This window comes from Leptonotus elevatus, chromosome 19, assembly GCF_054856555.1.
Source record: "Leptonotus elevatus isolate MCC_2025b chromosome 19, RoL_Lele_1.0, whole genome shotgun sequence".
NCBI lineage: Eukaryota > Metazoa > Chordata > Actinopteri > Syngnathiformes > Syngnathidae > Leptonotus > Leptonotus elevatus.
Window position 1 is genome coordinate 1,202,113 of NC_141257.1, and position 27,464 is coordinate 1,229,576.

Here is a 27,464-nt window from a genome sequence, read left to right on the forward strand (position 1 = left end):
TACAACAAAATAAAAATAATTCATGTTACATCAATGTATTCCATTTCTTAAAAATCAGGAGTTGAGATGAGGCAAGTGACTTTTTTTTTTTTTGACACACAATTTGAACAAATACAACTTTTTTTTAATCATTACAATCTCCATCTTGTAGTTTGTTTTAATCAACGCCATAAAACATAAACAAGACACACGTACAGATGAGGTTCAGATTTATTGCACCGACACCAAGTACAAAAAGACGAGGGCCCGACCGATTCTTTGGCTTAATGTTACCGCTTTTATAATTGGCAAAAATTGGCTGTTTTTTTTTTTTTCTTTTACACAAATATTCAACGAGACCCCCCCACCCCCCCAAAAAAAACGGCCAATATTTGCCAATTTCTCTCCGGGTTGCAAAATGTGTATGCATTAAGGGACTATAAAAGTAGTTATTGTTTCGTTTTTGGGAATGACTCGGCCTCAAAACTCCATCTTGGTCGGGCCCCAAGAAGACATCAAATAGATTTTCATTTTCACAGCAAACGCATAAAAAGGCCACCAGGGTTCCTGACACGTTACATTCCAGCAGTTATTTGTAATTTGTTAACAGCTAAAAAAAAAAAAAAAAAAAAAAAGAGAAGAAATCCTCAATAAAAAATGTGAATGTTATAAAGAAATAATCCCCTCCCCCCCCCCCCCCCCGTCCTGAGTGCGACTTTCATCATTTTGCCATTTAAAACTTTTCTGAGCAATTAAACTGCAAATCAAAACATTTCCTGCGAGTGCTTCGGTGGTAAAAACATTTCTGCCACCGCGATTCATCTCACCGCCGCTGCGGACTTTACATTCACAATCAATCGCCATCGATCAAAGAACAGCGAGTTCCTCCGAGGCCCGTGAAGGCGAACGCCGACGAGGAGGTCATCCAAATCGCTCGCGTTATCTCCTTCCACGTCGTTAAAAGCCACCGTGCACCTTTACGGGTCGCATCCTTCATGCATCGCGACAATCAAATATCGTGCTGGAGGAGGACAAACCGTTTTGACAAAAAATATGAATTGGGGTAGCCATCTGCTGCGGCGGCACTCCAGAGACGGCGCCGGCCTCATTTGACAGCGGGACCGGCGGCGCCGCCTCGGGGGCGTCCCGTCACGCCGGCGACCGCGACTTCAGAAGCTCCGCATTTTTTGCTCGTCGACAACAAGACGGACCGGACCGTGCGTTGCCAACAGGCACGCGGGCGAGGCCCAAAATGGATGCCGGGAAAGGAGGAAATCATCGAGATTGGGGTTGCAGAGCACTGCAATGACAAATAGACGCCAGTAGGTGGCGACGTCGCATCGCTTTGGATTCCAGTTTAGCTTGGCTTTTGAGAAGGGTCACGATGAGGTGGTGAATCTCGGCTTATCATGTCCACAACGTTGGACGTTAGATAAGTAAATAATAATAATAATAATAATAATCTGCTTGTTTCTTTGATTCCAAAACGAGTTACCAATTTTTTGCTCCATGAAATAATGAAAAGATGATACATTTTTATGGTTTCACAGTCATCACGATTTTTCACGCCCCTGAGTTGTAGATGGTGCATGACGCAGTAATTGGCCCCCTCTTCAAATAATGGCCTATGTCATGTTTTCACACACACACAAAAAAATAATATTATCATCAGCATTTGGTTCTTTTTGTGTCTATTTTCTGGAGAGAAAAAAATGGAAAAATGAATTAGGCCGTTATTTTAGAAGTGCAACAAAAATATTGCTTTCATTGAAACAATCAAGTGGGAGGGACCAGAAAACAACAAATTAAAAATATTTAAAACAAAGAATGGAATTAAAATGGGGACAATAAAAAGAAGGAGAAAAAAAAGCTAGATTTTTTTTCAAGAGGAAAAGATGTTTAGAAAGAAAGCCAGAAAAAAAATAAAACAGACAAAACATTGAAAAAAATATATATAACATGAAGAAAAAGGGGAAAATGCTTTTTTTTAAGAGAAAGAACCAAAATAAAAGACAAAAGGACTGGGAAAGAAAAATTTAAGAAAATAATTAAATAGGAGAAAATAAAAGCATTAAAGCAAAAAAAAGAAAGAACAAAAAAAAATTAATGTAGAAAAAACAGAAACACAAAAAAATGGGGGGGAAGAAAAACAAAAAGCATGGAAAATAAGGAAAACATACAGAAAATGATTCAAAATAAAAGATTAAAAAAGGACTGGAAATACAAAAAAAAACATTTAAAAGAAAGAAAGAATAACATGGGAGAAAAATAGAGAGTTAGATCAAACAATGAAGAAATTAGGCAAATAAAAAAAACTGAACAAGAAATTAAAACTAAGAAAATGTAGAAAAGGGAAAAATGAGTGGAAAAATAGAGAGCAAAAAAGAGCTAAAAGATTATTATTTTTTATATGGCTTTCCTTTCAGTCTTTTGAAGTTGCACACCTGAAAAGTAAACCAGAAAACAAAAGAAAAAAAAATCCCTTCCAGTGTGAAAATTGCGCAAGCGGCTCCCCAGTTTGTCCAATGAAAGTCTAAGGGAGGAGCTTGGGCGCCCTCTGCAGGACAAACCCTGAATACTCTTCATCTCTTCCTCTTCATTAAAAAAATCATTCAAATCCACAAGGCTGCTAATAAAAATAAATATTTCCACTTCAAAAATCAACCGGTTGTGGTGCATCAAATTCAGCTGCAGTCATGAAAAGAAAAAAAAAAGAAAAAAGATGTGGGTACCGTTAGAAGCTCTTAAAGAACCACTTTTGGTACGGGCTGCCCGAGCACGGCCGCAGCGCCGGCGCCGGCACCGGCACCGGTCCGCCGTCGGCCATCTTGTCCAGCGCTTCCACGCACTTGTTGCTGGCCACGTGCAGCAAGGTGCCCTACAAGACACAACAAGACATTTGGCTCTTTACCATTCATACGGTGGATAGAATAAGTCTACACACCCCTGTTCAAATGCCATCTTTTTGTAATGTGAAAAAATATATATAAGACCAAGCTCATCTCAAAACCTTTTTTCACTATTAATGTCACCTATAAATAAATATGTACAACTTCAATAGAAGTACAAACAAATCATTGGTTGTACGCTGACTTCCATTTAACATGATTTTGAACGTGATTGGTTAGTTGTGAACACAGCCACATCCCCACTTGTAAGAGGGTGTGCACACTTTTGCAACCTCACCTTTTTAGAATTATTATTTTTCCTCCACTTGAGTTTATGGGTGGAGGGTTTTTTTGTACTGACCTATCGCGGTGTCATTCGTTCACATCACAAAAACGATTTGAAGAAGGGTGTGTAGACTTTTTCTACCCACCGCATACATGCCAAACGCTAACATGCCACATGCTTACCTCCTTGAGGAGAAACTCCTGGTGCGCGAGTACGGGCTGGTTGTGTTTGCCGCACATCTGCACCGTCAGGTCGGTGCTGATGTTGTCGCCTTCCGCGCACAAGTCGCCCATGTTGTAATGGATGGCGCCATCCGATGAGTACTCGAAGAACTGCGGCACGGGAACTTGTCATCAAGTACTTGAACATCTTTCCATCTCAGGCGGGGGGGGGGGCGGCCATTTTCTCACTTGCTGTCAAAGGGAAAATGACTTCACAGGGCCGGCCGGGCCAGCTCAGGTAACGAGTACTAACGAGCAACCACGGCGCAGCTTACGAGCGTCACATGACCAAACCCAGAAAATAGGTGAGCCGTGATTGGTCGTTACCTGAGCCTCGTTACCTGTGATGTCATTTTCAGTGAGAAAATGGCCGCCCCCTGAGATGGATACGTTTCATTTCATTTATCTTCCACAAATGAAATTTCAATCTGAATTCTGTGTTTGGGGACACTCAGAACTTATTATTGTAAAGGAAATAAAAAATCAATCAATCCAATTGAAATATCAAAGAATGATGTTTTGCAAAAGTGTGTTGTGTTGCCAACCTGGTTCTGGCCCAATCCATGGCAATGATACAAAATCACTTGTTTGCTCTCGCCTAGAGGGTTGTAGTCGAAACAAAAATCCTTCTTGCCCACACTTTGCAGCTAATAAACAAACACAGAAAAAAAACGTCTTTCTTTTTTTTTTTTACAATCCAACATCATGAAAACAAAACCGAAAAAGAGAGAGTCGCCCCCGTTTCTCACCATTCCGAAAAATCCCGGTCGATCCTCAGGGATGTAAAGCTCGGGGTAAATGTTGTCCAGGTACCACCTGAAGCTTTTGCAGCCCAAGTTCTCCCGCAGCTGACGACGCGCCGACACGTCTCCATACTTCTCCTGAAAGGCAACACACGCTCGTTTTGGAAGGCTTTCATTTTGCAGAATCTCTGTGTGAAAATTTTGCAGGGTTTGTGCGTAAAAGAGGTAGTCATTGGACGGAATCTCAAAGTAAAAGAGGCCGTCATTTTGTGAAAGATGCAGTCGTTTTACAGGATCTCTGTGTGAAAGTGTAAGCAGATTTGCAGGATCTCTGTGTAAAAAAAAAAAAAAGGGTTTTCATTTATTTGTCAGTAGTTCTATGAAAGAGTTTAGTTTACAAGATCTTGATGTATTGAAGCAACCATTTTGCAACATCTCAGCGTGAAAAGGTTGGTCATTTGTACTTTGTATGAAAGAGCAGGTTCGCAGGACTAGCTTCTCTGAGTGAAAGAGGTGGTCATTTTACAGTATCTCTGTGTGTTTTCATGAGGTCTGTGTGTGAAAGGTGGTCAATTTGTCAGGTCTCAGCGTGCCATTTTGCGGATTCTTTGTGTGAAAGAGTCATCCATTTTTCAGGATATCTGTGTAAAAGAGGTTTAAAGATCTCAGTGTTAAATTTCAGAATCTGGGTGAGTACGGTCATTTTGCAAAATATGTATGTGAAAGATACAGCCATTCTACAGGATCGCCGTGTGAAAGAGTCAGTCAATTTGCATGATCTCCGTGTGAAAGAGGTGTTGATTTTCTGGAGCTGCTGTGGCACTCGCAACCTAAGCCGGAGATTTCTGGCAGCCGCAAGCATCCGATTGTTTACCGTTACTCGGAACAGGAGGCTCGCTCGCGTCACCTGATCCTGGCGGCGCGAGCTTGATTGCACCACGGACGCCCCGACAGGTGACACCCGACAGGTGACACCCGCCGACACCGATGGCGCGGCGGACGCCAGCTCACGGCGGACTCACGTTTCGGGCGTGCCGGTTGCGGTTGTAGTAGACCTCCTTGTGCTGGTCCAGCCAAACTTCCACCACGCGCACGCTGTTGGACAGCGCCGTCTTGCGCGAGTACGGCGCGGCCTTGGGGAAGACGTGGCCCACGTGCGAGCACGGGTGCACCTCCAGGCTGCCGCCGCACTGCCAGATCTGAAGGGAGTCGTTGACGGTTTTACAATGACAGCATTATAGAGTGCGCTTTTCCTTTTTTAAAAGCTAAATCCTTGTCATGCTATTTCATTCAAATTTGGCAGCAGGAAAGGTTTTCTTACCCGGAAGGAGAATTCCAGGTTCTCCCCCCCCCACACCTCCATGCCCGTGTCGTACGTGCCCAAGTGGGCGAAGTAGTTCTTACTGACCGCAAACAAACCACCCGCCATAGTGGGAGACCTGAAAACGGGAAAATACTTTTCTTGATGTTCACATTAAAGCAGGGCTGGCAAAATCATTTTGGAAAATTGCGGTGGTTATTTTGCAGTGTCTCTGTATGAAAGGAGTGGTCATTTTGCAAGGATTCAGCAGGAAAGGGGCAGTCAATGAAAAGGACCTATGTGTGAAAGTAGTAGTCCTTTCACAGGGTCTTAGTGTGGAAGAGGTGGTCATGAGACAGTATCTCTGTGTGAAAGGGGCAGTCATTTCACATGGTCTTAGTGTGAAAGAGGTGGTCATTTTTGCTGGGTTGCTGCATGAAAGAGGCACCCAATTTCATAGGCTCTTGACTGTAAAAGAGACTTTTAACTTGATCTCTGTATGAAAGCGGCGGTCAAGTTGTAGGGTCTTTGTGTGAAAGACGTGGTCATTAGACAGGATTCCTGCTTGAAAGAGGCAATCGTTTTACAGTTTCTCTGTTTGAAAGGAGTGACCATTTCACAGTGTCTCAGTGTGAAAGACGTCATTTTTGCGGAGTCTTAGTGTGAAACGTGGCCAATTTACACGACCTATGCATAGAAGAGGCGGTGACTTCATAGGAATTCTGTATGGAAGAGGAAGCCATTTCACAGGATCTCCGTGTAAAAGAGGTGGTCGTTAAACAGGATCTTGGGGAAAAGGGGTGCTCATTTAGCAGGTTCTCTGCATGAAATAAGCACCCACTTCACAGGATTTGAGTTGGCCATTTGACAATTTCTGTCATTTCACAGTGTCTCCATGTGAAAGGCCACCATGGCATCAGTTTCATCCCGCTTGGCTTCTGACGCAATCATTTTGGCAGGATCTCCGCGTGAAGCCGCCTAGTGGCCTGCTAAGGACGGCATTTCCCGCCTTTTTTTTTTGTCTGTCCGAGGCGTACCTGATGACGTCGATGGGCGAACGGCGTTGTTTCCTCTCGTGCTCTGGCACGACGTGCCACGTGAAGACCATCCCCCAGTTGAAGCCGCCAATCTGAGGCTCGCCGGCGTTGCCCAAATATTCGAAGTTCCTCCAGTTGATGGAGTCGATGACGGGACACACCACGGCCGTGGGCTTCTCCTTGATCCTGGCGGGTACGAGAGTTGCTTACGCGCCGTGCGGCGCGATGGCGGACGGCTCGAACGCGGGCGGCGAGAAAGGCGGCCATTACCTTTGCAGAAGAGGCTCCAGCCAACCTTGGTGGCACTCGCAGTGGCAATCCAGGAAGGTCAGAACGTCGCCCGTGCTGGCCGACGCCCCCAGCAGGCGGGCTCGAACCAGACCCTCCCGCTTGGTGGCCCGGATCAGACGCACCTTGCGCAAGCCGAACAGGTGCTTCTCCAACGGCTCTTTCAGGTGATCTTCAGGAAATAAACAGAAGGAAGAAAGATATAGAATTTTTTTTTTTTAAACAAATTAAGGGGGTTAAAATTAGATTTGTTTTCAAAACCGTTCCGCCCGACTTGAACACTATTTACAGTAAGTTGCGATGTTCACCCCAACTGCATTTTCTTGTTTTTCGGACTGAAATAGAACAAACGCACGACACGCCCGTGACGGCATGCAAATAATTGGAGGATCTGACGAGTCCTGAGCAACTTGTTTTGTTCAGCACGTCAGCGACAGACAGCTGCAATTTGCCCCGTTCGTGTTAACCTTTGTGATCTAAACGGCGGCGCTTGCGCAACAGGGCCCCGAGGGCTCCCGGTCGGCCGGTTGACGGAACGCCGCGACGCGCCGTCGAAACGCCTCACCTCGATCGCTGAAGTCGTCGACGAGGATCAGCTCCTTGAGCAGCATGTCGGGCGACGTCTCCAGCACGCTGTGGACCGTCCGCAGCAGCGTGGACCAGGCCTCGTTGTAGAAGGCGATCACCACCGACGCGCTCGGCAACGCGCCGTAATCGTAGCGCACGTCTCGGCAGCTGCGGTGGCGCAACGAGATGGATTGAGGGTTTCGAAAGTGTCAAAACATAAAGAAAGACAAAACAATGTCATCATGTAATAGAGCAAGATCTACAGTCACTCAGAAAAATTAAAGTCGATACAATAAAATGAATGCTCGACTTGTCATTACAGCAACCACACAAATAAAAGGACACATTTTGGCGCGAAAGCTCGACTCAGCATTCACACAACAGCAAAATGGGGACGTTTCGGTGTGAAGGCTTGATTCTCCAAAGAGCGTCCCAAATCGGAGTTGAACAATTTAGCTGTCAGAATGTGTGACCTTGGGTTTCATAGGAGTCGGGGTTTCAGAGTAGGGTTTCAAAGGGCTGGGGTTTGGCTTCAACACACAGAGTTCCGATTTTTAACAGTGGTATGATCCAAATTAGGTTTTTTAAAAAAAAATCAGCTGTCAGAATGTTTAACTTCAGATTTAAAAGGAGTCAGGCATTCAAAGGTGGGTTTGGTGGCGTCTCCCAATGCAAAGGTTTTGGGATCGATCCTCAGTCCTGGTGACCATGTTGAAGTGTCCTTGAGCAAGGCACTTAACCCTCATTTCCTCCCTATGGTGTCGAAGGCGCTACATAAGCTCAGCCCGTTTACCATTCCATTCATGGTCACGATTTTTGACAGCTGTTGGAAAATTGTGTTGAAAAAAACGCAGCTGTCGGAATGTGCGACCTCGGGTTTTAAAAGAAGTCAAGAGTTTCAAAGAATGCTTTGGCTTCCATTCAGGGTCACGATTTTTGACATTTGCGTTGTTGAAAAATGCAGCTGTCAGAATGTGTGGCGTCACGTGACTCTCATCACACCAAAGGACAAACCAGTTTCGGTGCGAATGCTTGACTGTCAGTGTTTAGCCACCTACAAACGAGGACAGGTTTTCCAGGTGAATTCTCGACTGTGCATGGTTTCCATAAAAAGTTACTTACAGCGGGTTCCACCTCTCGGGCAGGCGTCGGTGCAGTGAGATCTTGTCGCTGACGTAGATGTTGATCTGATGCTTGGAGATGCTCTCTTCCTGCTTGAGCTTCTCGTCGTCGCTCAGCGTCAACTCCACGGCGCTGCCCAGCGCCCCGGGGGCGTTCGGGTCTTCCGGGGGCTTCTCGTACACCGGCCTCTTCGGGTCCGGCGGGTCCGGCGGGTTCGGCTCGCCCGCGTCGGCAAGGGCGACCTCTCCGAAGTCGCCAAAGTAGACCAAAAGACAAGCCAACAAGGCGGCGCCGCCGAGAAAAAGTTTGAGTCGCTTCCGTCGACAGAAGGCCATGTTCGTCCGTCGCCTTCTTCCTGGTCGCCGTCAGCCGCGCGAGGCGTTCGCACCTACGGCTGTCGCCCGCGAGCGTCCTCCGTCTACTCTTAAAGTCACTTTTCAGTGGCTCGCCGCCAAAACATTTCAAGCGGCTTCATCGGCGGCGCTTTTACTCCTCCTTTTCCTTTTACTCCTCCTTTTTCCTCCTCGCTCACCTTCTCCGTGACTCCATTCATTCCGACGAGACGCATATAAATGGATTAGCCGACGTGGATTAATTATTTACCCAGATTAGCTGCCCAGGTTGGTGATTTAGCACGAGTAAATAAATCCATCTAGGTCAATACTAACTTTGGCCTGAGATTTAGTAAAGGACGCGATTGTAGGCAGTGCCGGATGTCGACGAGCTTCTTTTCCGCCTGTATTTCGCAATAAAACACTCGTTGTTTGTGTTGGTTTTTGGGGGTTTTAAAGATTTTCCTTACCTAATACAAGTTGTCTGTTATTTTGTTCGTAGGTGTTAATCATAAAATGAGTTTTATTTAGTTTTCACACCTTGGGTTAATCAAGGAATAAAAGTGAAATAACCCTAACCAACTGTTTACATTTTACAATGTCCGCTTCTAATTTCACAAATGTTGTGTTTTAGTCATCAGGTTTTCTTTTGTTTTTTTTTACATCCTTAAGTTTATTTTATTTTTGTTAGTTTTTTTTATGAATTTGTCATCATTTGTTTAGGATTTATTTTGAAGCAGAGCCCGGGAAAGCAGAATTGTTGATTTCCGTCACTTGATGAGCGTTCGTCCCCTTTCAAAACATGAATTCAAATCACTTTTTTTAAAAATAAATGTATATATGTTATAATTTTTATGTGTTTTTAGTGCGTGTATTTGAAAACAAAACAGCCGTCAAATCCATTTTCTTACATTTTGATTAAGTCATAAAAGTTGATTGATATTTTGTTCATTATTAATAGTACTGCTGATCAAAAAAAAATTGCAGGTTTTTATGGGTTCAAATAATCTGACTCAACTGTGTAAATCTATTTTTTAATAGCGGCTTCATATTTGTGAAACACTGTATTGCATTTTTAATGTATCATCACCTCACATTTTATATTAATTTGATGAAATTATTATTTAAATGTTAGCCATATATATATATATATATATATATATATATATGGCTAACATTTAAATATATATATATATCAGAAATGACCACCCGGCCAGGAATGCAGAATTTAAACCCAGTAATAAAGCTATTATTCAAAATTCAAATAATATAACAAAAATTGATCTCGACGCGTCACTTGTTATTTGCCACTAGAGGGCGTCCTTTCAACGTGAGTTAAAAAGTACAAAATAGACAAGACAAATAACAATTGCAATCATTAAACGTTTTTAATTATTTCCCTTCAGATCAAGTAATCCCTGCATCAGTAGTTTCAAGAGTGCTTACATCAACTTTATCCTTCAAACCTGTTAACAATATTCCAGAGATGAAGCAAAACCTCCATTTTTTTTTATCCACTTCAAGTAGTCAGACATGAACACATCCAGCAGAGGCGAGTTTAAAGTCAAACAGCAACTAAAGTCATCCAACAGTCATGTCTTCGTTGTATTAATCACATTTGAAATGCATGAAATCTCAAAGGCGTTAGGACAACATCCTATCATATCAAAAAGGCACTGATTGAGTGCGGATGATTCTCATCGGGAAAAATTGCACTTATTGGCGTTAAAAGTGTTGTTTGGTCGCCATGCGTCCAGGACGCCAGTGTTCCCGCTTCCTCTCAGGTGACGTTAGGAAGCAGCCGCTGGCCTCCATCACCTCAGTATTTTTTTGTCAGCGTCTTTATTAGGAGGGGGCGGAGCCGTTAAATTAAAATATATAATTAAATATCCCCCCCCTGGCACATTTTTCTTCTCCTCCCAATGCATTTATAACGGCCGGCAATTATATATGCGGACTTGAACTATTCATGGGCAGAACATTTTCTCAGTGGCCACACTGGAAGCCACGTTTTGCCTCAGATGGCCCCCCCTACTGGTTTGGAGTGGCGCAGGCAGGCACTTTTCCAGAGGCACTTCCATGCTACACCATGGCTAAGGAAGAGCGAGCGAGCGAGCGAGCGAGCGAGAGAGAGAGAGAGAGAGAGAGAGAGAGAGAGAGAGAGAGAGAGAGAGAGAGAGAGAGAGAGAGAGAGAGAGAGAGAGAGAGAGAGAGAGAGAGAGAGAGAGAGAGAGAGAGAGAGAGAGAGAGAGAGAGAGAAGCGAGGTTCCGGCGTCTACCACTCAAACTTCCACTGCTGGTTTTGATCGAGCGGGTCACAGGGCCTCATCCGGACGTCGGCGCGGCCCTCGTTAGTGCGGTAGGCCGTGATGCACTTGTCCGACTGAGGGTGGTAGATGCTTTTGTCCTGGTGGGAGGCGGGGAAAAAAAAAAAAAAAAAAAGGCACAATGAGAGATCAAGAGAGAAATAGACCATTGTCGTAACGTGACCGTCACTTACGTCTCGGAATTGCCACACAATGGTCGCCGGCGTGACGTCCCGGTCGCCGGGGCAGTGCCTCACACTAATGGCCGGCTGTCCCTCGGCAACCTCGGCGCACAGCTCCGTCACCGAGTTGAAGCGGATTTCCTTGCGGGACGTGTACTCAAAGTACTGGGACACAGAGGCGAGTAACTGTCAGACACTTTAGGAAATTAAGCCGCGCCAGCCAATCAAAACACCACCAAAAATGTGGGATATTTTTAAATAAGAAAAAAAGTATTGTCATGTACAAAAATATACAATCATAGGATCAAGAATTCACAACATTTTTGCTCAATAAACTGCAGTTATATGAGTCCTTTTTTTGCAGAGGATAAAGAATATGTACATTACTTTATTTTCCTCATTTGTTACTTACAATAAAAAAACGACTTATTTTCATGAGATACATGAATTGTAAAACGAATCAATACATTTGACTCAACGAAATGAAATAAATGCAACAATCAAATGTTGTCAAATTTCCCCCCTCAAACCAGCTAACTGACTTTATCACAATCCAAGCATCTGGTGCGGCCTTGGCTGAGGTAAAATGCGTCACCTGGTTGCCTCCCTGGCCGTGACAGCCGAACAGCGACAGGTACGAGTCGGTGGGGTTGTGATCCGGGGCGTTGTAGTCCAGGCACTCCGAGTGGATTCCCAAACTGCGCACCTTTATTGCAACACGACAATCCATGAAAATTGCGTTGACTTTTCCACGACAACAAGTTGCTTACGCGAGACGCATCGTTAAGTCTTGCAAGACAACATATTGAAAAAAAAAATGAATCAATCGGCCGCTCACAGCTCCGTGCCAGCCTTCCCTGTCCTCGGGTACGTGCAGGTCCGGGTAGATGTGGGTCAGGTACCACCGGAAAGACTTGCACCGCAGCCGCTCTCTCAGCTGCAAGCGCTCGGAAATGTCGCCGTACTTCTCCTGACGGGTCCCGAAAAATATATCATCATCATCAATTAAAAAAAAAAAAAACTGCAACTTGTGATGCATTGAAATAGAAATGAAGCTGAATCGTTAGCGACTGGTGCTACAAGCTAATGTAAATATTGACCTTGGACGTGTTTGCAAAGGCGTGGACGTGCTATTCATTCACCTTGTCAACGTTTTCACACGCACCTGGAATGTTACCTTGGTTGATTTGCGGAACTGCACCCTTTTTGCGCTCGGCCGCATACGCTCGTGCTTCGGAGCAGAAGCGCGACTAACGAGCTCAGCTTTCGTTTATGATTCATTCATTCTGGGAAATTTGTGAATGAATGACTGAAATGTTGTTTTTTTTAGACAGCAAAGGAATTCTTTTTAAACAAAACGTTTCTTTTACCTTTTAAAATTCCAAGATGATCTGAGAAGGTTTTTTTTTATTCCGTTATGTTTTTGTAATGTATTTATTCATGTCATTATTATTTGATTAAGAATGTTCTTTTACCTGTTTGATAATGAGCTTTGGCACGAATTTATTATTTATTCTAAAAAATATTGAATTCTTACATGTATTTCTTATTATTCATATTTTCTAATTTTTTTATTTTTTTTTATTTATTATAGCAATTATTTGACCTCTTTAGATTCCAATCTGACCTGATGACTTTTGATTTCAATGAAAAAACAAATATACAATTTTATTTTATGACATTTATTTGGGTGTTTTAGTTGCACATTTTTGTGCATATTATTGGATTTCCTTTTTTTCTTTTCCTAGTTGAGATTCCAAACGGATCTGATGACTTTTGTCTTCAATTTTTCCTACTTATTTTTTAATATTCATAATTTTTTTCCACCAAATGTTCTTTTCCCTCCTTAGATTCCAACGTGGTCGTACGAGTCTTGACAAGATTTTCTCTACATCCTTTCTAGACTGAAATATGGATTTCATTGTACAATGTTCTTAAGATTGATCATTTATCTCCCATTTGAGGAGGCGGGGCGTCTGTTTGAAACGTTTCTGTCCACGCTGGCGCTGGCGCTGGCGCACCTTTTTGGCAGGCGGGTTCCTTTTGTAGAAGTGCTGCTTGTAGTCGTCCATCCACACCTCGGCCGCCCGCACCGTGTTCTGCAGGAAGTTGGGCCGAGCGTACGGCGCCTTCTTGGGGAAGACGTGGCCCACGTGGGAGCACGGGTGGATCTCCAGGCCGCCGCCGCACTGCCACACCTGCGGGACCACGCGCACGCCACAGCCTCAATAAACGAGCGACCGCGCGGCGAGCGGCGAGCGGCCGCAAGCGCCGGTTGCCGGGCGGCGCTGACCCGAAAGGAGAGCTCCAGGTTCTCGCCGCCCCACACCTCCATTCCCGTGTCGTACGTGCCCAGGTGCTGGAAGTAAGCCTTGCTGACTGCAAACAAGCCGCCCGCCATCGTTGGGGACCTAACGGACAAGAGGTAAAATGCTCATTTCACATGATTTTGTATGAGATCCGACTCATTTCCGCCGCCCTTCATAAGAAATGTCACAAGACGGCGTTGGACAAGTCACCTGAGAGGTTGTATGCGTGACTTGCGGCGCTGGCGTTCTTGCTGGGGCACGGCGTGCCACTGGAAGGTGAGCCTCCAGTCGAAGCCCCCGATCATCGGCTCTTCCGGCTGCATGTAAAACTCAAAGGTGTTCCAGTCGATGGTGTCGATGACGGGGCACACGATGGTGCTGGAGTTCTGGCCGATCCTTGGAAAGAATCAAAATGAGGAGTGAGAGACGAACGGCGTGCCTGAGCGACATTACGCGAGTTGGGATTTCACTCAATTATTATTGTGTTGAACTCGTTCACTGGCAGACATTTTCACTGAAGCAACCCCCTTTGCTCCCGGCTGTTTTACTGGATTTGGACTGAATATTCTGTTCTATTGCTATAAAAACATGGAACCTACCAAAAGAAAGATTAGAGTCTCTTCTTTTATCGGGGAAAAAAAAAAGTATATTTGTATCTGTTTCCGTTTTGCAGCAATTAGCATTAGAACATAGCTAAGTTTTTCTCATTATTCACAAACTTGTTGAAAACACTGGCAAAAAGAGCTTGTTGCAACCTGGCCCTGGTTGATCTCTTATACTCTGCTATAAATAACTCCCATTGCTTTAAGCGACCTCTTCAGGTCAGAGGCTGCATCAAAGCCTTCCGTATGCTCAAGCATAAAAAAAAAAAAACATTAAAAAACGTATAAATACGTTTTTGGGACCATTGCAATATTTAAAATTGAACTTTGAATACATTTTTGGGAGCAAAGAGTTAAGTATATTACAATGCCATTTTTCGCAATTATTGTTTATTAACCAATTATTGCTGTTTATTTTGTAATATTTAGTGATTTAGTGAAGGACTACAAAAATCAGAGCATAATTACTGTTAAGGGGCCGAAATCAGAGGATTTGGACAATTTGAAGTGAAATCACTCAAAACAATTATTAGATTATACAGTCTAAAAACAGTTGGGTCAAAAATGGACCGATCCTCGACTTGGGCCAACTTTGAGTCAAGAAATTGTTTTTTTCAACGTAAAACAACTCGTAAATATTGGTCAGATCCTTCACTTGGGTCATTTTGTATAAAACGACCCAGAAAATTGGTGTCAAATTGACCCATAAAGTGGATCGGTCTATTTTTGATCCATAATTGGGTTACTTTTGACCCAATTGTTTGTCGATTCAAAATCAGTTTTTCTTACTTTTCTATTAAATATACAAACTGTGACAGTGTCAAAAAGAGACTCATTGAAAAAGGGTTCACTATTTGCTGCTAGCCACCGTTTGAAGCGGTCCAATTGGACGTACCTCTCCAGCAGGGGTTCGATCCAGCCGGGGACGCACTCGCAGTGGCAGTCCAGGAAGGTGAGCACGTCACCGGTGGAGTAGCTGGCGCCGATGAGACGGGCTCGGACCAGGCCCTCGCGCTTCGTGGTGCGGATGAGGCGGACGCGCTGCAGGTCGCTCAGGTATTCGGCCAGGCGCGTTTTTAGGTAGTCTTAAGAAGAAGGAAAAAACTTAATTTATGCGACAGTAGGCCGTTTAAATATGTAATATAGTCTTATTTAGGGCATTTACAATATTTGATGTGTGTGTGTTTTATTTGCATTTATTACCATAATTAGACAATTTAATCACTTCTTACCAAATACCAACATGTCAACACATCGTAACTTTGTTTCTGCCTTTTCCAGTTAGGATTATATTTTGAATGTATTTGAATTACAAATGCTGTTTTTTTTTGTTCCAAATTCAAACGGAGCGAAACCGCAGCTCAGCAAATTCACAGACAAAATGCTAACCTAATGTGACCGATTAATCCTTAAATATCAAATGAAATGATGAAAAGAATGGATGACAATGATACTTAAAAAAGGAAAAATAAGATGGCGAGGGGCTAGTCTCGATTAGCTTAGCGTTGCCACAGAACGCTGTTTAGCTAGGCCTCATTTTAGAACCACAACGTTAGCATTTTTAGCTAACATCATTTTACAGATAACATAAGTACATTGCTCACACTGGAGTTGATTTTATGAGTAATCCAAATGTCTTTGTGCACAACTGCTAGTTTTTAGTGCTCCGCGTTAGCATTTGGAGCTAACAACAGCAAAGCACAATTTTATAGATGTAACAATTTGGAGCAGGCAATGTTGATTTGGTTGTTGACAGATTCAAATGACTATAAGGACCAACCTGTAGCTTAGAAAACCTTATGTAGACTTTTTTTGAAGTACAAAACAAGTCAAGTGGCGTGTCTGTTGATTTCTCTGGCTTATGTTTGGCTTTTGGACACTTAGCAAACAGCGATTATTTCCTCCTCGGCGTCCCACCTCTGTCGCTGTAATCATCGACCAGGATCACTTCCTTGAGCACGATTTTGGGCGTGCTCTCCAGGACGCTGTGGACGGTCCTGAGCAGCGTGGACCAGGCCTCGTTGTAGAAGGCGATGACGACGGAGGTGGTGGGCAAATGGCGGTAGTCGAACTGCTTGCTGCGGCACCTGAGGTATGACACGTTGCCGTTTTCAGAGATGCGAGGATTCCGCACGACAGCCATGATATGTTCCAAAGCATTTGCACGCCGTCCTGCGTTGCATCCAGATGGCGGCCATTAGGTGAAGTCATAAAGCAGGCGGTACGGAGCGGCATACCGCGCCAGTGCTCGAAATGATGCAATCAAACAAGTTGATTTATAGGAAGGGGAGGGGAGGGGAGGGGAGGGGAGGGGAGGGGAGGGGAGGGGAGGGGAGGGGAGGGGAGGGGGGCACGATAGAACACAAAAGGAGCTCAGATACCTTCGTTATCAAACTCAGTTCTTAATCTGGTAGCACGGCGGCAAGACCTGAAAATCAGGTTCAACTTGAAGACTACGGACAAGGACAAAATGGACTCAACATGTTTACATTAGGAGTCAAATATCGCGAGGATCGGATATGATTCAAATAGCAAACAATAGTGTTCTTGTTCTGCCGTGGCGTCGTAAAGATGATGAATGCACTTCAAATAAAATGGATTCTTGCTTGGATAAGCGGGATAAAAACAACAAGCGCACCTAACAAAGTGTTCACAAAATTAAGTGTTTTCATTAAATACATATTAATACACATTTTCGGGCAAATCAATGCATTTCTTGGTTTGATTTAAAAACTACATACCTTAAAATTGACTATTATATTCTAAGCAGAGGTGGCAAATCCAGGTCCAGAAAATGAAAACCCTGCCACAGTTCGGCCCCAGGTGCGAGCTAGCTAGCTCTCTAGCAGGTAACCGAGCACCTGGGGAGCTAGCTAGGGAGCTCGCTAGCTAGCACCTGGGGCCGAACTGTGGCAGGGTTTTCATTTTCTGGACCTGGGTTTGCCCCCTCTGATTTTAAGTAATACTACAAATTTGACTTAATGTTTTCATGACCAAATTGGTCAGGTCATCTTTAAACTCAAAGCACTTCTGGTTTTTGACTTAAAAGGCAAATCTAAAATAAAATAAATGAAAATTAAACATTTAATTGCCATTTTTGTAAAATGATTAGGCTTCTGACTAAGACTTTAAAAGTACAAAAATAAATACATATTTTTCTATAAATAAATAAATAAAAAATAACCACAATTTTGGTCATGCAATGTTTAAAATCATGATTCTTGCTTTGACTTAAAACTATTTTTTCATGTATTAAAAATAATTACTTTTATGACAATCATTAAAAACCAATAAACTTAATAAATAAAGTGAATTAAATTAAATTACATTTCCCAATTTTAAGGTATCAGGTACTCGTGGAGTCCTCCTCGCCACTAGTTGGTGCTATACTGAAGTATATTGACACATCAGTAAATCATCATTTGTCAGTGTTCAGAATTTAAAAAGTTTTTTTTTTGGTTTTTTTTATACATCACATGACATATCAAAATCAGGCAACGAACGCATTGAGACGAGCACTCACTCGGGCATCCTGTTGTCTTTGATGTGTCTGTGGAGGGAAATCTTGTCGCTAACAAAGATGTTGATGGCGTAGCGCTCCACGCTGTCCTGCGCCGCCGTCTTCTCCTCCGGACTCAGATTGAGGTTGGCCGCCCGACCCCACTCCCCCGGGGCGTTGTCGTCCGCCGGCGGCTTGGCGTCGACGGGCTCGGCCAGCTTGGCCACGTCCGGCCCGGCTCCGTCGACTTTCCGACGCTCCGGCTGGAGCGCGTCGCCGGAGGACGACGATGCGGAGGGCGAGAGGACGAGAAGGAGATACGCCAGCCACAGCAGCCACAGCAGGAAGAAGGCCTTGGCGAGCACGCCCAGTTTGTGTGAGCAGCGCCCCCTCATGGCAGCCGGCTCCGGGGAGAGGAAATCCTGCCAGAAACATCCAAAGTTGAGTGAGGAAAAGCGAGATTGCTGCTCCCAGAGTTGAGTAAACCAGTTCATTGCCTCCAATTCATTTTTAAAAGGGAGGGGTGAGCAGTGACACACCAAAGAGGGGGAGCCAGGGAGCAATACGAAAGAAACACTGCAGACGTGTCATGAAAATAAATTCATTAATAAAAATGGTGCCCGCGGGTACTAGTTAGCCCCATGGACACATGAGTAGCCCACGGGTCTGTGATTTACTATGGAGAATTCAAACAGAAAAAGAATGCTAACATTCAATTATTTTAACTTAACTAAAGTAGAAAACATTTTCATGTTTGTTTACAAATCAAATAGCTTGTGCTTAACGTGGAAAAAAGAATAAACTTAATCCTAAAAATAATCTCTTAATTCCTTTTATGGCCATTATTAGCATTTTTCTCCGTATCGTAGCGTGAGATGTGACAGTATCTGGTGCTTGGCAGATTATTGGTAGGAAAGTGTGCTTTCCACAGGAAGAAGGCCATGTTGGACCCGCGCCAGGGAGCTCGGGGCGTCTCGAGGTTACAAAACGGAGACGCCAGAGGACAAAAAGGCCCTTTGATTAGTGGCCGTCCATCACACCAATCCAATAGCTCCCAGCCAATGTCAGGACTTGACATGCATTTTAAATCCTTCCCTCGCTCTCCAACTTTCAATTAGTGGTGAACGTTCCAAAAATAATATTTCAAGAAACAAGCGCTCTGATGTTGAGCAGATACCACGAGCGCTTGCGAGTCGCTCATTCGTCGGGCGGATTGAAATGTGCATGCTAGCGTTAGCGTAGCCTGCTGTTGTGTTTTCTCACTTTCTGGCTCGTAACTGGCGACTCGTGGAGTTTTTTGAACCACTACGCGATACCCAGTATTACGTTCCACAGTGTCCACTTTGCTGCCGCACTCCGGTTTCTCGCTGAGTCGCTGCAACTTCTTTAGCGCACCAAAGTAAGAAATTTAGTAGGGCAAGGTAGCTTTATTTATATAGCGCATTTCATACTCAATGTGCTTCACATCATTAAAGTACAATGTTTAGAAGCATTTACAAACAAAATACATTTTTAAAAAACAAAGTAAAGAAAAAGTAGCTTACTAAAATTACTAAAACCAAGTACAATGCAAGACAAAATTTAGGAAAATTTATTTTTAAAGCATATATATGTATAATTTATTTATTTATTTTTTGCCTGGGTTTAAGAGCATATACAAATGGGGCTGACTTCACTTCTGTTGGCAGCGTATTCCATTTGTGTGCAGCATAACAGCTAAATGCTGCTTCACCATGTTTGCTTGTGTGCATTTCTTAAACGTATTCAGGATCTAAACCTGTAGCTCAACTTGAAAGTCTATTCTACAGCTGATGATATTTAGATTGACAAACTCAGCAGACCTTTGGTACGTCTTTAAAAAAAAAAAAAAAACGGCCACTCGCAACCACCTGCTAGCTTGCGAGCCAACAGAACGCCAACAAAGGCGTAGCGCCATACATGACCCTGAAATGCATCACTGTGCACTGTTTTAGCCACGCCCCAAAAAGTGCTTGACACGATATCACCGCTAGTCAGTACTGCATAAGTCTTTGCATGTTTTCAGCAATTATTTTTAAAGGTGTGTATTTCAAAACAAAACTCAGAATTCATTTTAAGGGTCTTGAACATATTCGGAGAAGCAAGATATTCCCAATCTATGGCCTAATTTAGGATAATTTTTTTGGACGTGCGTGCTAAGAATAATTTGTGGCAAAGTCTAAAAAACACCAGTTTGTCTGTCAATTATTTAATAAAAATCGAACGTGTGTTCAGTGTATTACCCCCCCCCCAAACATTTAACATTTTAGGTTAGTCATTTACAAGCAACATACTAATTAGTGAAAGAAGTACAACACTGTAAACTATTTTGTGTTTAAAAAAAAAATAGATACACGTGATTTTATTTGACAGATTTTTTTAAAGTGATTTAACTTTTTGTACTTCGTACATTTCAGAGTCTGTACTTTTTAGCTTTCACTCAAGTAAACAATTCGAATCACTACTTGTACTTTTGCTAGAGTATTTTTTTATTTGCATTTTCAAACTTTCTGCAGAGTACTTTGAGCACCTCTGCTCGAGGAGGGAGGAAACGAAAGGGTTTCTTCGGAAAGACAAACGTGTCGACGTCGCCTACCTCGGCCACAAGTCAGTCACATGAGTCCGGGCGTCCTTCCGAGGCCGTCGCGGTTGTTCTTTGCTGTCCTCCGGGAGAAAGAAACCGCTGGCGTGCAGATGTCAGCAGACGTCGCCTACATCCTACCGCTGCTCCCACGTTACGTTACTTACTCGCTGTGATAGCCGGCGTCTGAACAGAAAACGCCATCCAAGCAGTTCCGCTGCAGAGTGTCAAAATAAATGACGTTTAAAAAAAAAAAAAGGTCTTGTTTTTGCTTAGATTTTTGTGTAAGTCGTTCTCATTGAGTCTTACGTTGAATGACGAAACTCTTTTATTGACTATGGTTTTAAAATGAACAATTTATAGATCTTTATCTGTTCGGCGTTTATCAGAAAATGGTAGCAAATAAAATAAAAGTGCAGTACTTCCTGACGTCATTTCCGGAGCTTGCTGTCACTTTAGCTTGACATAGACCTGGGGGGAAAAAAAGAAAAAAAAGCTAACCTGCTGACGTTTGACAACTTTTTTTTAACCCGTAAAATAAGACTAAACGACAGTTCGAGAAGAGTTTCAAGTGCGGACTCAAAATAAAACATTTGTCTCATTTTTAGCTTTCAAAATGGGGTCAATGCCATAAATAAGTAATAACAATTAAACAGGTGACGAGGTCCGTGTTTCCCAACTTTTTTTGAACCACAGCACATATTTTATAACCTGGCCAGATTATTAATGTGACGCACCCAAAGGAGTTCTCCACATTTGTGAACTCACAAATCACGCGAGAATTCATCTTGCAGGCAAGGTTACATATTTTACAATCGAAAAAATGTCAGGCACTTTTTCACAAAATTGGCACAAAAAAGTGGAAACACAGGTTAATTATGGACCTTCTGCCATCTAGTGGAAGCCAATTGACTGTCACTACACGTCACTATTAAAGATAGGTGACCATTATCTATCAATAAATATATTTTTGCAAGTTTGATTGCTTATTTATCATGCACACCTGATGATCTCTTTAACACGCTGTTTGGAAATCATTGTTCTGTTTTATTCAATTTAGTCCATTGGCGGCATATGACACACAACTATTCCACACTTGGATTGCATCATCGTTGTCTATTACTATTGTGAAGGTGCGTTTTTATGATCTGGCTTACCTTTGTACCTTTATCTCCAAGGATTCAAAGAGATTGTAGTTAAGAACAAACAATTGAGATTTTCTTATAAACGATTCTGTAAAAGATACGACAAAAGACTTTTTCTACTGTGTAAGTTTACAGCTTTATATATATATATATATATATATATATACACACTAATTTAATTTAAAAAAAAAATCAGCTTCTTTCTTTTTCCCCCCGGAAAATATTTATGGGGAATGCAATTTTTTCCCCCCTTGAAAATGTACTTTTTCTTTTTAAGAGATGACACTTTTTCCCCTGATAAATTAAACAAACATATTTATTCCTACCCCCACCCCACCCCTTTTGCAAAAGTTTTCCTAAGATTATGACATTTTTTTCTGGAAAAATATTGGGCCTACTTAAAAAACATATTTGACAAATTCTTAAAATATGACTTCATTCTTATAACACTAAATATAATATTATTCTTTTAAGATTCTGATCTTTTTCTTTAAAATAAAAAAAATTATCTAGGAAAAAAATACAGCTTATTTTATTTTAAATAGAAATAATAGAACACATTTTCTTCTTGGGGATTTTTTTTTTTTAGGTTGAGCATGTGCTGACAGTTTTTTAAGATTAAACATTTCAACGGGTAATATAAAACATCATCAATTTGTCTTGCCATTTCACACCCTTTTAAGGCGATTGAGCGTGACGTCACGTTGCTTCTTTTCGCTGAAAAGATCTTTTCGGTTGTCTGGAGGCGGACTGGAGGATGTCTTTTGTGTGCTTCATGAATAAACAATGTAACACGCACATATGAACAGTCTTGATGCGTGTGCGTGTTTGCTTTGCGTCTCCCAGAGAGTCGAGGTCCTGCTCAGGCCGGACCGAGTTCCTCTGTCGTGGCCTGTTGTTGTTAGGCGGACACCTGCACTCTCTGGTCTCACGCCAATGTCTCCCCCCCCCCTCTTTCTTCTTACCCTCCTCTCCCCCCCCCCCCCACCCCCCAGCGCTGACCTCATTCCTCGGGCGTCCAGTGCCAAAGAAGTTCCTTGAAGGGTTCTTTCACAGGTTTGCAGCGTTTTTGTTCGTCTGTGTTGTTGTTGCTCGGGCTGTCCTTGTGTGTGTGTGTGTGGTTGACGGTTCCAAAGTACGAGCCAGAAAAAGTTGGGAGCAAAAAAGTGCAAAGAGAGCCCCATCTAGTGGCTTTGTTTACAAACACGTCATCGCTAAGACAAGTCAGAGCGTTGCTATGGTGATTTTAGACCGCGAGGACAAACGCGATCGTTTTTAACACGTTCACTGCTGGCCGAATATTTTCACTGGGCGTTTTATAACATTTTGAGTTTCCTCTCCTCTTTCACCAGAAAAAAACAACAAACGTGTCTCCACATGTGACTCGCCGCCTGGCTCAAGTTGAACATGAGTTTCTTTTCGACTTGTCATTCACTCCATCAACGGAATCCTCTTTTAATACAACCGCGACACAACGCGTTCCACGACTTGCCCAAAACGGATTCTCTGCTCAGCTCCACGTCAGACTTGAAGTGTCTGCCTGGAAAAAAAAATCCCCAACATTTCAATTTGAATTCAAAATGACACAACGCCTGCACCGCCTGCACCGCCTGCACCGCCTGCACCGCCTGCATGCTCTTCGTTTGTGCTTTTACTGAAACGATTCGCCATGCGGGCGAAAGAGAGTCAAATGGAGCTCAGTCACATTCAAAGGAGTCCAAAAAAGAGGCCGGAGATGCTATAAAATGAGCGCACGGCATTTCAAATTCTGAATTTTGTTTTCATGTGTCCTGGTGATGACAGAAATGTCCACCAAAGTTTTTGTGACTTTTGTCGATTGCTGAAACTGAGCTTCAAATCAAAATGGATGCCTGGAAATGGATCAATTTCTGGCATGACAATTCTTTGGGCTATAGTTAACATGAAGCGTGAATTGTGTCTTTTCGTGTTTATTATTATTATTATTTGTTGTTTTAAAATTATTTTTTATATATTTATTTCTTTATTTTACTTATTGTATTTTAGTATTTTATTGACAGTTTTTTTTATTTTTCAAATTTTGTAGACTACATTTTACTCTAAAAAGAGTCTATTTGGTCCCACTTTAAACAGAGTAAAATTTACACTTGGAAGAAGAAAAGAAAATATTCAGAGTAAATTTTACTCAAAGTAATTTGTGTACAAGAGAATGTCTTTGGTCTCCTTTCGGATAGTATCAAACACTAGAAGTGGCATGGCTCAGGTGATAGAGTGGCCGTCTCCCAAGCTGAAGGTCGTCAATTCGTTCCTCAACCCTTGTGTAACGTTTTTTTTTTTTTTTAATAAACCAATGAAATGTACTCACAAAATGTCCTTTTAAAATTGTATTAGAATTTCTAAGTGAAAAAAAAAATTGCTAGGTTTTTGTCATGGATAGGCCAATTTTCTCATATGCAGTAAAAATCCTTTGAGTGAAATTTACTCTGAATATTTTACTCTCTTGCAAGTGTAAATTTTACTCTGTTTAGAGCGGAACCAAATAGACTCTTTTTAGAGTAAAATGTAGCCCGGCTGTCAATGTGCTGCACTTTGGAAACGCTTGTTTATAAAAATGTGCTATAGAAATAACGTGGATTGGATTGAACGTGAAAGTTCCTGTCGATTGGTGAGGCTGAGATTTGATGTGGATCGACTCGGGACATGCATGCCTGCCAAATTTGCCATTGCTAAATTTAAACAGAACTGACGATTAAAACCAAAATTCCAGGGAGAACTCTAAGCCAATTTCCAGGGGCAGAAATGAGCCTTTTTTTTTTGTTGTCTATTGTAAAAGCCTTAAAACCTAAAAAGGCCAAATACTGTACATCATTTTGCCGTGGCTGTCCGCAGCGACGGGCGGGAGTCGTTGAGCTAAAGCGCGGCGACAGTCCGAGGCGAGCGGGTCACTCCGCACTTCATCTTCACTTGAACTCTCGTCTAACATTGACGTCTTCCTCCGAATGAAATTTTGAAGGCCGCTTTCGCATTTCCAAGAGTTTGGCGTTCGTCACTGTTGACCTTCACAAGTGAGGCGTATTCATAGCCCAGCTGTCAAGCAAAACCATCCTTGGTAGTCCTCGGTTCTGCTTTGCCACATTGCGAATGGGTGACTTTTTGGCAAATGTTATGCCCTCGAAAGAATTGGAACAAAACGGAGTTTTGCGCTATGTCTTTGCAAAAATGTGTGTCAAAGGAAAAAAAAATGGAAGCAACGCGGACTGGCCGAGCCGCTGGCTGCAACACAAGACACGAGCGGGGACGAGAGGGACGACCCATGTCCTGTGTTGCAGCCCCCGACCCGACCAAAAGGTCAACCTTCGGCTCCAGATGACAATTAATGGCTGATGGCCTGCAAAGAAGAAAAACAACAGATCAAATGACTTAGCATTTATCTTTATCTGGTGCTTGTTTATAAAAATAAAAAAAAGACTTTTATGGCGCGTCATCAATTTTTGTTATGGGATGTCAACATTTTCCATTACACAAGTGAACGCGAGTAATCAATCATTCAAAATTGAAGAAGATACAGCATCTTTGGTCCACAAAAAAAAATAGGAATCGAATGTATTTCCAAGGTAAATGCGTTAAAGGGTGCTGACACCTCATTCGTCACTGGAGCGAAACAAATAAACAAATATGTGGCCCAAATAACCTCAAAAAGATGTTTAAGAACAAAAGCGGTCCCTCGAGAAAATGCCCAAAATGCAAACCCTGACTCAGAGCAACACATGAGGACTGTGGCAAAGTGCTTTTCGGTATAGTTCATTCATTAGAGCCAATGGCGCCCCCAACAGTCTGCTCCGTGCTATTGCAGCTCGCTAAAGTAGGTCTGACCTACATTGAGGACCAACTCAGAAGACATCAAAGGAGGTGAAGGACAAAGCAAGCAGGAGATGAATAATTATAGACCGACGAGCCAGAGGGACGCATTTAATTGAACTCCTCTGAGCTTTGTCGAATGGAAGGAAAAAAAAAAGATTGAAACATTCCCTGCTTATTCGATAGAAGATCCCGTCTGAGTCTGCTGAACAAGCCTCTCTGTTCTCCGGTGTTGTGGATGCTGTCGCCGTCGTCCTGAAGTAAACACAAAAGTACGTAAAGCGTCCTTGCGATTATTTCGGGCTGGAGCGTGCGAAGAAATCACCATTTTCAAGTTCATCCTCGGGAAAATAGTACGGTAGCAGCGGAGGAGGTGGTAGAGCTAAAAAATGGGCTCGCGTGCGCACCCCAGAATTTTGGGGAAATCGCTGAGCAACATCAAATTTGGTAAGCATGCCTACCATGTGCAAATCTACCCAAAAGAGCCATACCTGAAAAACTTCAGATTCCAAACAATTTGGCTTTACATCATTGAGTGTGACGACAAAGAAACAACAAGAAACTCCACTTTTTTTTTTTTTGAAAATTCAGCCCCCAAAGCTGATTTGATAAGCATGTAATTTGGTAGACATGTCCATCATGAGTAGACCCACAAAAATATCTGAAAAAAAACATGCCAAAAAAGACGCAGTCAGGAAGTCTGCCATTTTGGCTCCAAGCGGCCATTTTAGAATCATTTTGGCCATTTCCAGGATCCTTCATATACAAATTCATCCCTACAGAGATTTAATCTGATTGCTAGGAAGATAGATGAGGCAAATTTGCAAAGGATTTGAGTTTGTCAAAGTGTGTGGAAAAATGGCGGCAAAGTTTGATGACTTTAACACATAACTCATTTTACAAATATAATTGTACCCACATTGAATGGTAGAAGAAATACTTTGTGAAAAAAAAAATATATACCCAAAAACAGTTTAAAGGAAGTGGCACACACACACACACACAAATTCAGATCAATAACAATCTTAACTTTCAACAACTATGACCTTGAGAGATGTCCTCCATCACAACATGCACAGAATGTTCGGATTTACCTTCAAATCATTCAAACAATCTTCTCCCGGTCATGTCGTAGAACGGCCATCCTGCACAATGTTTTGCTCACTTCACTAACACCAACGTGACCTTGCCTTTCCAATTCCAATAAGGCACTTCTATAACCAAGGAAACAAACGTATCCACGACCTTCCTTGTGAATCATCGATCCACGCGGGGCGATCACCCATCCCCCCCCCCCCCCTCCCCCCTGCAGTCGTGTCAGCACGAGTGAGCTAAATGTGTCAAACCCTGCCGGGGGGATGACATCGCGCGTCTTCATCACCTCCACGCCGGTCGGTCACTGTGATTGGAAAGGAAAATAGCCCAAAATCACCCTAAAATGGCTGCTTCAAGTCAAAATGGCAGACTGCCTGTATCTTTTAGGGCATGGCTCCTTGAGACGACTCGTGACAGGCATGCATACCGGATGATGCTGGTATGTGAAAGTGGTTTCAGAGGCTGAATTTTGCACAAATTCCTTGCCACTTGTTGAGTTTCAGGAAGAAGTTGCCGCTAATGCTAATTGGACATCACGCACTATATTTCTCCCGCCATAGGATGCGATGTATGACATCATCAAAGCCATCCAAAGCAGGCGATGGCATTTTCCACACACGATTTCACACTCTGAGGGGGTAAAGCTTGTCCTCCGTGAGAATTGTGAGCCAATTTTAAGTCTTCGGGGGGAAATCTGTTTATCGGTAGACTGCGCACTGACACACACTCACAAACACACACACACACACACACACACAGAGGAAGCCTGACAGCGACTGATAACGAGATTTACTTGGCAATAAAAGTCAGGAGAGTGCTTGACTCCCATCATCATCAGTTTGTGCTGCTTGGGTGATTTAATAGAAACAAACACATTAGATACACTCACCTGCCACAATATTAGGCACACCTGTACATCTGAAGGTCCAACACTTGGAAAGCAAAATGTGCCTTCAGAATGGTTCACGCAGTCATAAAGCTATTTCGGATATTTAGGCGACCTCAACAAGAGGGTCAAAATATTAGGAATAACTGTTATTTGTTCACCGCATCAAAATACACCCCAAATAATATCAATATTATCAATAAAATGAGCATCTTTCTGGAAGTGTCAATCAAATGATTTG

General features: G+C 42.8%; 2 protein-coding genes across 2 annotated transcripts; both read right to left on the reverse strand.

Annotated features, from left to right (window-relative positions):
• Positions 1-689: 689 nt before the first annotated feature.
• Positions 690-9,101, reverse strand: galnt12 (UDP-N-acetyl-alpha-D-galactosamine:polypeptide N-acetylgalactosaminyltransferase 12). Its single transcript, XM_086063401.1, has 10 exons — positions 8,432-9,101; positions 7,308-7,477; positions 6,725-6,914; positions 6,455-6,640; positions 5,439-5,556; positions 5,140-5,316; positions 4,124-4,255; positions 3,920-4,021; positions 3,336-3,485; positions 690-2,857 (listed from the first exon to the last, which is right to left on the reverse strand). The coding sequence occupies exons 1-10, from the start codon at positions 8,764-8,766 to the stop codon at positions 2,714-2,716; spliced, it is 1,704 nt and encodes a 567-aa protein (XP_085919527.1). The 5' UTR covers positions 8,767-9,101; the 3' UTR covers positions 690-2,713.
• Positions 9,102-10,132: 1,031 nt separating this feature from the next.
• Positions 10,133-20,478, reverse strand: galnt4 (polypeptide N-acetylgalactosaminyltransferase 4). Its single transcript, XM_086063283.1, has 11 exons — positions 20,276-20,478; positions 17,686-18,083; positions 16,080-16,249; positions 15,058-15,247; positions 13,771-13,956; positions 13,545-13,662; positions 13,273-13,449; positions 12,090-12,221; positions 11,847-11,957; positions 11,264-11,416; positions 10,133-11,170 (listed from the first exon to the last, which is right to left on the reverse strand). Exons 2-11 carry the CDS (start codon positions 18,054-18,056, stop codon positions 11,039-11,041), a joined length of 1,740 nt encoding a protein of 579 aa, XP_085919409.1. The 5' UTR covers positions 18,057-18,083; positions 20,276-20,478; the 3' UTR covers positions 10,133-11,038.
• Positions 20,479-27,464: the final 6,986 nt, after the last annotated feature.

What these genes read in the sequence shown, in the direction of transcription:
- galnt4 (XM_086063283.1), bottom strand. Translation starts at nt 18,056, where the DNA reads ATGAGGGGGCGCTGCTCACACAAACTGGGCGTGCTCGCCAAGGCCTTC. An exon ending in ACCTGGAGCTCTCCTTTCGG is followed by an intron (nt 13,450 to 13,544) that starts GTCAGCGCCGCC and finishes GTGGTCCCGCAG; the next exon opens with GTGTGGCAGTGCGGCGGCGG. An exon ending in TTGTGTGGCAATTCCGAGAC is followed by an intron (nt 11,171 to 11,263) that starts GTAAGTGACGGT and finishes GCCTCCCACCAG; the next exon opens with GACAAAAGCATCTACCACCC.
- galnt12 (XM_086063401.1), bottom strand. Translation starts at nt 8,766, where the DNA reads ATGGCCTTCTGTCGACGGAAGCGACTCAAACTTTTTCTCGGCGGCGCC. An exon ending in ACCTGGAATTCTCCTTCCGG is followed by an intron (nt 5,317 to 5,438) that starts GTAAGAAAACCT and finishes GACTCCCTTCAG; the next exon opens with ATCTGGCAGTGCGGCGGCAG. An exon ending in ATGGATTGGGCCAGAACCAG is followed by an intron (nt 3,486 to 3,919) that starts GTTGGCAACACA and finishes CCCGTGCCGCAG; the next exon opens with TTCTTCGAGTACTCATCGGA.